This window comes from Triticum dicoccoides, chromosome 5A (assembly GCF_002162155.2).
Source record: "Triticum dicoccoides isolate Atlit2015 ecotype Zavitan chromosome 5A, WEW_v2.0, whole genome shotgun sequence".
Lineage (NCBI taxonomy): Eukaryota > Viridiplantae > Streptophyta > Magnoliopsida > Poales > Poaceae > Triticum > Triticum dicoccoides.
In genome coordinates this window covers 708082441-708091654 of record NC_041388.1, presented here as the reverse complement: position 1 = coordinate 708091654, position 9214 = coordinate 708082441, and the positions used below count along the sequence as shown (strand labels likewise).

Below are 9214 nucleotides of genomic sequence, written 5' to 3'. Positions count from 1 at the left end.
CAGCATCCGAGACCCCAAACTTGGCCTCGAGTGCATCCCACATATCTTTTCCATTATCAATTGACGCATAAGCATCAACTATGTTCTCACCAAGAACACTCAAGAGAGCAGCCTTAAACAGAGTATCCATTTTCTGAAAAGCTTGTGCCTGTTGAGCATCAAGCTCTCCTTTAGGTTTGCCGAGAGTGGCGTCATAGCAACTCGTGGTTTGAAACCATAAGACTGCTCTCACGCGCCACCTCTTATAGTGGATACCCTCAAACATAGGAGGTCTCATGGAAGCAGCAAAACCACTTGGGGTAAATTGCCTATAATAAGGTTTTTGGATTGTTGGAAATATGAGCAATTTACCAAATGATTTTATTAACAGAAATACTAGATAAAGCATGACTAATATAATAGAGATAAAACAAGTCACGCGTTCTGACAGAGAGAAGGTGAATAGCTTCTGCATATATGAACCGTAGCCTAGCATATCTATAGCAGACAGTAGAACTAGTTGCGTATATGAAGTAGAACCTATCATGTGTAGGACAAGGACTAGAACAAGGAACTGCGGCAGAACCTTTAACAGGAAAGACAAGAACATGTACGGGACAGCAGCAACAGAAGTGCTGGACTTGGGGTCGGTGTCCTCGCGTGCCATGTCGTCGAGGAGGTCGTGGACATCGGGGAAGAAGTCGTCGTCGGGGAAGTAGTCGTCGGCGACCGGATCATCCGAGATGAAGAAGCCAGTAGTCGCGTTGAGCGCTCCCCAAAAACCTTATGACCCTTCTCCCGTACAGGACTCAAAAGGTGCGATTTCGGAGGCCTACTGTCCCGACCTGCGGTGCACGCCGCAAGACGGGATGGGGAAGAACGTAGCAGCAGCGCAGTGCTCAGGAACTTGTGGCGAGAGGAGGAAGAGATTCTGGTGCGTCTCTCTGAGAGGAGCGACCTCCCTTTTATAGGCGCAAGAGAAGGAGGCGAGAGGCTGCGCCGGGAGCTGAAGGGAATGCGGGAGATGAAACGAACAGTCAGCAGCCGAAGGGTGCAGCGTTCGTATTCAATATCCACTACAGCAAAAACTTTCCAGCTCCTGAGTGACCTTTCGTATACCCGTAGTGCGTGGCAAAAATTTAGATATCGGCTCGGCTCATTCCCGCAACCCGTGGCGCGTCGTGGCGTGGCGAGGCGAGGCGAGGCATGGCGGGCGGCGGAGGAGGAGCGCGCGTGGATATCCCTCTTGTTCTCATGCTCGTACAAGTGGGGAAAGAACCTCCCTTATAAGGAGGTCCAACTCCCACTAAACTAGCAATGTGAGACTAAACTTTAGTAGTATCCCTTGCCTTGCACAAATGGGCTAAGTGGGCCTCTAGGATTTATTAGGAATTTCTGAAATAGTTATTGGGCTGCCCAAAATAGACTAAATTCCAGCATTTTCATCCCGGAATCCAAGACTTGGTATTCAGAGAGCACCACCATAGATGAAATCCCTGTGTTGTCACCACCATAGATATTTTTTATATCCTAGAATGCAATTTCTTGTATTTGTAATTAACTGTCTATTTACATACACATAAAATAGGTAGTTATGCATTAAAAACCACTTGTAGAGATCTCTACCATGATATTTAAAGAAATTTTAAAAAGTACAAACAATGCATATACATGCAATTCTAAGTAAAAACATTTATCTGTGGGGACATGACAAATTTTATTTTATTTTCCTCAGATTTATCACAGTGAAACAATAATAATACAAACGAGGAAATCAGTGTGCTTCTCTCTTGCGTGCAATGTGTCTCCATAGGTAACATCTTCTGCTCCAACGATTCTTATGAAATTGATCAGCAGTCGGAGATTTCCTTTGACACTTCCTCTTCACTCCTAGACGCTTTCTCCCCTTTCTCCAGCCCAAACATGGTGTCATACAATGGCTTATCCATAGTCTCTGGGAGGCAGAACATCAGCAGCCCACCGATGATACCGAACATGCCAAAAACCGCAAACGGCACCCGATCCCCGAACAAGACCACCATGGGTGCTAGTATGGCACCCATTTGCGATGCTTGCGACGTGCATCCCATGGCTACGGTCCGCACCACCGTAGGGAACAACTCGGATGTGTATACTAGCAACAGGTTGTATGTCCCTGACATCCCAAAGATGCCCACCACCCCACATGCCATCCTGACCACCCTAGAGTGACATGAAATTGCAGTTATATATAGAAAATCCCCCTAAATCATCATGCTACCCATATCAAATAAGAAAGCTTTTGATTACCTCATGGAATTGACATCGGCAATGAGGCTGGCAATTGTGCAAAAGATTCCACTGAGAAGCATTGTGCCAATGCCGAGCGGCTTCCTTCCGAAGTGCGGGAGGAGCATGGTAGTGAGTAGGTATGCGGGCATCTCAGCGAGAGAATTAACAACGACACCAATGTACATGTTGATTTTTATGTTGACCACATTGAGGCTTAGTCCGTAGTACACCACTGAGCAAAGGAAGCTGATCGACATCGAGAGCACAAGCCTAACACGAGTCGTCCGCGATTGTAACACATCTAGGATCGATGATGATGCCTGCTCAACCTTCTTATTGATATCGTCCTCATCGTCGAGCTTTAGCGTGATGTTGTTTGGGAAGCTTCTGCGGTTACTGGAAGCAATGTCTCGCAGGACACGCATTGCGTCATCGGTACGCCGGTGGGTAAGGTACCAACGCGGGGACTCAGAGATGAATGGAAGGATGAAAAACATGAATGCAACAGAGGGAAGTGAGGTGACAACATAAAGGAGGCGCCAAGAGGACTGGCATAGCGCGGCGATGCCAGACAGGGCCGCGATGCCACTAGAGAAGAAGTAGCAAGTGGACATGCCCGCGGCACCACGGTAGGAAGGCCCGATGGGCTCCGTGGCAAGGACGAAAGAGCAGAGGCAAACACTTCCGGCGCTAAATCCAGTGAGAAGGCGGAAGGATGCATAAACCCAATAGTTTGGGGAGAGAGCTGTGAGGAGGCCGAAAACGGCATTGAGGAAACACACCACCTGGAGGGACCCCTTCCGACCGAGAAAAGAGTCCGACAGGTGTCCAAAGACACCGGCACCTACAACGAGCCATAGTATGATCAGTTCATGAAATAATAACAAGAAAACAAATAAAAAAAACTATTAGACTCAACCAGGTGTGGGTTGTGATCTAATTTACCCCAACCATTTCCTAATTAGGCTAATCCTAGTGAAGAAATATTGGGGTCCGTGTAGAGGAAGCGATGCAGATATCATCACTTATTTTTTAGAAGCATACGTCGATTAGTGTCATCCTCTGTTCTTTCCGTCTTTTCCCCCTAATAACCGTGTGCATAGTATGAGGAACTGAAGAGATAATGAGTGGCTAATTGTGTAGCATAAACACCAACTTGCTAATTTAAATAAAACCAACACCAATGGATGACAGAAAATACCCATTACTTGTTTAACATATTAATTATGGGCAGTGGTGCCGAAGTGTGTTGCCGGAAAAAGGCCGTCAAGATCTTATTCGGCAGAGCTTTCAGCCAGAGAATCGAGCTCTCGCGTCGACCGCTTCTCCCGTCATTGTATCTGATTTGATCTGATGGTGCACTCACGAGCAAACACATCGCAACATAAACCAAGTTGCAAAGAAATGACTCCAACACGTCCTGGTGGGGACCGTCTCTCCAACATGTCCTGTGTGGCATGTATCCTATTGGGGATCACACACCGCTCGAGGGTCGCTCACATAAAATATTATCCTCTCCAGCGTTGTCTCCTACCTTTCTCCCTTCACCTGCATCTCCGCCCAAATGCCAAGTTCTCCATCCGTATCGTCATGCGACCACGTGCGGCTGCCGGTGCTGGCCTTGTCGCACTAGCCATCGTCCTCTGCAGCACCATGCGAGCTCTGCCACCCTTAGCAACAACAAGGGGATCCAAGAAACACCGGTTTGCATCTTCCTGGGACAGCTCGCACCATGGCTACTAGGAACGTACCTAGACTTGGCACTGCGCCTGGTAACCGCAGCCGGATGTCGATCTTGACGGTGCGGTCAGCCCTGTCGTGCCCTAACAGAGGTCCTTCCCACCAGCCGGCGTCCTCGCCCTAATCTCCCTAACCCAGGGCTAGAGGTGAGATGTTTTGCTTTTGCAACAAAGGGCCTGTTGTAATGGCAACAATGCTCTTGTTGCAAAAGGGCCATGTTTCAGCCCCGCAAAAAAATCTGCAACAAAATTTATGTTACATAATTTTTTTGCAACATGACCTCTATTTCCTGCAACAAGACCTCTGTTGCAGAAAATACTGCAACTCCAGCCATGTTGCAAAGGGAGGCTAAACACGTTATTGCTCGGACGGCCATTAGCGTGTCCATCCAATGCTCAGGAATGTGCCGGATCTTTTCTCTTTATCTGTGGGCCTACGCATAGCGCTGCCCGATAAATAAAGGATTCAAGTGCAAGGATGTTAGCATGTCTAGTCAGTGTCGTGTCTCGCTACACAACAACATTGAATTCGATACCGCCTTCTGCCGACAAAACTCACTAGCACTGACAAACTGTTAGTTGAGACAGCCTCTGATGATCTATTAGTCAAGAAAAACAATCTAGTCATTGATCGTCCATCAGGAATGCATGAGCATTTGCTATCGGACTTCATTGTGTATTTGTGTCCAAGTGCTCCTCTTTGTGAGGACCCGTTGCATTTGAAGTGTGTCTGGGTCGTCCGTGAATCTACATGAAAGGATCAAGTTCAAATATGTGAGGTGGTAAATCGGTGAAGCCGAGTCTCTTCAATGAGGCCATGTGATCATGTCCCTACATGATGTTGGATTGGATGGTGTATTCCATAATGCAGTCAGCGTGTATATTGAGCTAGGAGCTGGATGGTGTAATTCACAAGATGGTGTGTTCTCCAAGGTTGTTCGCGTGACTAAGTAGTCCATATAACATACTTGAGTTGGTATGATAATTCACCAGGTTGAAATTGAAGGGGAATAATCTGGTCCGATATTATCGATCGAGCTGGTTAGTCATCAAACTGTGAATCTTCAACGGGTCAAGATCACGAGGAGCACAAATAGATGAGAAGTCATGTTTGTTGGAAATTCAATCGATCACATCAAATCACATGAACACACATGCACGAAAAACTGATAGCTAAGGGCATGTGTCACGCCCCTCTTTTCTCCTCTTAATTTCTTTTTCTCTTTTTCCTCATTTTCTCTCTTTTCTGGTTTTCTCCTCGATGTTACAAAAACTCATGTAGGCCTCATGTATATATATACATGAAGCAACCGACCTAAGATTGACCTGGACCTGCACGAAGTCCAAACTGGACTAGTGCTAGAAGCCTACTCCCTTCGTCCGGTGAAGAGTGTACATTTGGGTTTGAAATTTGTCCACAAAAGAGTATTCTTTTATCTTCTCAATGCATTTTAAAGTAGAAAAAATGATTCTCTTTCATCAGACGGTAATCAAGACCAATAACATTCTTCGCATGGTCTCTTTAAGACTACCCACAATGGGAGTAATATATGTGGTAAGATCACACATATTTAGATAAAATAGATGATGTGGCAAGTAATTAATGAAGAAAGAGAGTGATGTGGTAACACAGCTAGTTACTAGTACTATGAGTAACATCACACATACCAAGACAAAAATGAGTCTACAACTTAATAAGTGAAGTGTTGCATGACACCGTATATATGTTACTCCCCATTGTGGAGGTAGTAATATAGACTAGTAACATATGCATGTTACTACTCTAAGTTACTCCCCATTGTGGCTAGTCTAATTTCTACATGCATTTAGTTCATTGGGGGTTGGGTAATTAAAGATGGGAGAGATTGTGGCTTGCACCTTTTTAATGCATTTTTACTCCACTGCATAATTTGTCCTAAAATTTATCATGGCCGGTCCTGAGATTTTGGGGGACCCAGGGTGGAGCTTGAAGCTGGGGCCTCTTAATACAAACGTGAAAATAATAATCAATGTATTAGTTTCATGTTTTGGCATCAAAACCCTGTGTAATGTCTCTTAAATTTAGCCGGTTGATTTTATGAAATAAATGTACAAGTGTATAGCTATTGCCCACAACAAGAAACCAAAAATATATCTCCCCCCTTCAGTTTGAACTCTGAATCGTGTCAAAGTTACAAAATCAAGCAGGAAATTATCTACAACTTTCATGTTGTGTTCAAAATTGGTTCTTCATAGAAATAGAATAGTTCTTGCAAAACATAAATTTACTAAAATCTGATAATTCATTTTTGTTAGAAATTAAAATCAGAAAATTCTGGTACAACAGCATTGTTTGATGATATCTGAACAAACATTAATCCAAATTGAGCAAATTCGGTTTTACTGGAAAGCTGTCAACAATCATTCCAACTTTATAATGTTGGTGTCATCTCAAAAATGTATATGATTAGTGCTAGTTTTTAAAACACTAATCATGTTCTATGCTTCAGATATTGAAAACAATTCTAAATATCGACTCCAATTGACAAACTATTTTTGTAAACAATCGAAACTAAGTATTTAAGAACTAGAGAATAGATTCACAAAAAAATAGAACTAGTAGATATAGAAAGGAGGTTAACGTTGATCCGTGGAGCGTTGATTCGAATTAATTGATCAATTCCGATCCAATCCAGCCAGTTCATTGTACGCTATTGTTGGTCTATTCCTCACGGCCGCTTGTGTCTTGCTCTGGCGGGAGGCCCCCGACGATACCCATGTTCGCGAGTGCATCGAGCGCCTGACACTGGAGCGAAGCGGCGGCGTGTCTCTGACTCGCAATCAGGGCCCGGGAATTAGGATTGGCAATCTCGTGATCGGAAATTAGGGAAGAAAAGGGAGTACAGGGACGCAGACAACATGCATGACGCAACTGGGATCGGCCTGGGCGATCACGATTGGAGAAGGCTGCGTCTGTATGTACCCCATGATCAAGCTGTCTCCTTGGGCTGTGGCCTATAGGCTGCTGCATACCGGACAGAGAGAATACACGATAACCACATGGACCGACTCTGTCTAGGACTCCCACTAAACTCAAACTAGGACACGGCAATACTATTTCCAGCCAGACTGTGCTAACTAGAATTCCTAGCACTAATACATGGCCTGCAAGCTAGGTCCAACACGTCCTAGTTGACTACCTAGTAGACCACGTACAAACTAACTAACCTAATACTCAAGATTACTCTAACAAAGTTTAGGGGGAAATTGTTTCGAATAATCTTGAGTTTAATTGGTTGTGTTTTCTTACTTTTCTGCGGAAAGTTAGGATTAGTTCACGGCCATGTTGCCGAAGACCGCATGCACGAAAGGCCGTACGTACCGATCATGCTGCCGACGAAGAAGACTGCATGGACGAGGCCGACCTTGTACCGCTCGCCACAGACGAGACCCCACTCGGCCACCGTCGAGGAGCCGCTCCCCTGGTCCCACTCCCACCCGGCCGCAGAGCCGGCGCAGCGGTCGCCGCACCTCCCGTCCCCCGCGGGGCACGACATGGCTGGCTCGCGGTCCGCGAAGACCATGACCATGATGTGCATCGCCTCCAGCGTCCACGCCGCCGTCACCAGCACGAAGTGCCGCAGCTGCCACCATCCGAACTCCCCTGCATGCCGCGCTAGCGCGTCGTCGATGCTCATGTGGTGGCCGTCGCTACTGGAGGCCGCGAGGAGCACGTCGGTGGTGGACATGGCCGCGTGCGTGTACTGTACGTTGCGGAGCGAGCGTGATGCTAATATACTCTGGTATATATAGTTTCCTTGGCGCTCTTGGTGTGTGGGTGCAATTTGTAGGCGGAGCGAGTCACCTACATTATTTTTTCGGGATTGTCAAACATCAGTCGACTGAGATTTAACCAAGTCCTAGTCGATGTTATATTGGTGAGATCTTACGTGAAGATTCATGTAAAATTTTCTTTAGAGTTTTTCTTTTCCCTTTTTATGTGTTATGTTATTTGACTGCCACTTGGTTATGTCTTAGTCGACTGAGACCTAACTATACTTTTTTTTTCTTTGAAAGAGGAGGAAGCAGCTAGCTAACCAATTTTATTTTGGCCACCAATTAATGCTTTCAACCAGTGTTTTTCTCTGTACAGCCACTGTTACTGAATTAAGCTTATAACCTACTTGATGGGTGGGAACATCGAGCATTAACTTCTTTCCAGCGACCTGGCTGCGATAATGTCGTCCACCTGGGTTGATACCTTCGTCTCTTTTTCCTTCGCAGAAAAAAAAAAAGAAAAACGATACCACACCAACTCTTCCTTCCGGATTTAATACATCACACGTGATGCACGTGCGACCTTACCGGTAGTGTCATGGTCATCACTCTTCTCGAAGCCAACGATGATTTTCTTCCCGCGACTACTACACGAAGTCGACGCGGGCCTTTGAGAAATAGTCGGCCACATACACCAAAGATCAAAGACCGGGCAGCTCCAATTAGGAAGGCGAGCAAGAGATAGAAAAAAACAATGCAAACTTCAAGGCTGAACGGACATGAACCACAGCCAAAACTTTGAGCGACCTCAGCACTGCTCGACGCCATTGCCAAACCACCACTTCCCCTTCCCCCGGCCACCACGACGCCTCGCCAATCAGTACTTCTCTCTAGCGATCTAGCGATGATAATGCAGTCAACCCTGATTAATTAGTATCTTTGCTACTATCTCCATCCTGGTTTATTGGTCCTTTTCGTACTTTCTGTCAAAATTTGACCACAGATTTAATTAAAAATATATTAATGCATGTCATAAAAAATAATATCATTGGATTCACATTTGTTTTGAAAAAGGAGGTTAAAACCCCCGGCCTCTGCATCATTTGATGCATATGGCCATCATTGAATTCACATTTGAAAATAGTTTTCAATGATACTAAATTTTGTGACATGCATTAACATTTTGTTAATTAAATCCATGATCAAATTTTGACAGAAAATACGAAGAGAACCAATAAACCAAGACGAAAGTGGTAGCTCTTAGCTGCCGAATTTAATGCATCACACGTGATACACGTGGCTTGATTAAATCCCCCTGTCACTCAATCTAGTCTTCCGGCAGTGTCATGGTCATCACTATTTTCTAGAGCCAGTGGCTTCGACTTCATCGCAGTTGGCCATCAATGCTACCCTTCTTGCAGCAATGCCCAAAGTCGACGCCGGCCTTCACGAACTAATCGGCCACGTAC

At 45.4% G+C, this 9214-nt stretch overlaps 1 protein-coding gene across 1 annotated transcript; it reads right to left on the bottom strand.

The window, feature by feature from the left end:
* Window positions 1–1814: 1814 nt before the first annotated feature.
* LOC119298566 (organic cation/carnitine transporter 4-like) lies at window positions 1815–7717 on the bottom strand. Its single transcript, XM_037575921.1, has 3 exons — window positions 7351–7717; window positions 2269–3094; window positions 1815–2181 (listed from the first exon to the last, which is right to left on the bottom strand). Exons 1-3 carry the CDS (start codon window positions 7715–7717, stop codon window positions 1830–1832), a joined length of 1545 nt encoding a protein of 514 aa, XP_037431818.1. The 3' UTR covers window positions 1815–1829.
* Window positions 7718–9214: the final 1497 nt, after the last annotated feature.

Bases quoted from the DNA above. Each gene is read 5' to 3' on its own strand.
- LOC119298566 (XM_037575921.1), bottom strand. From the start codon at position 7,717: ATGTCCACCACCGACGTGCTCCTCGCGGCCTCCAGTAGCGACGGCCAC. The intron at 3,095-7,350 runs GTACGTACGGCC...GGCTCGTTGTAG, and splicing joins CTTCGTCGGCAGCATGATCG to GTGCCGGTGTCTTTGGACAC. The intron at 2,182-2,268 runs GTAATCAAAAGC...ATGTCACTCTAG, and splicing joins GCCGATGTCAATTCCATGAG to GGTGGTCAGGATGGCATGTG.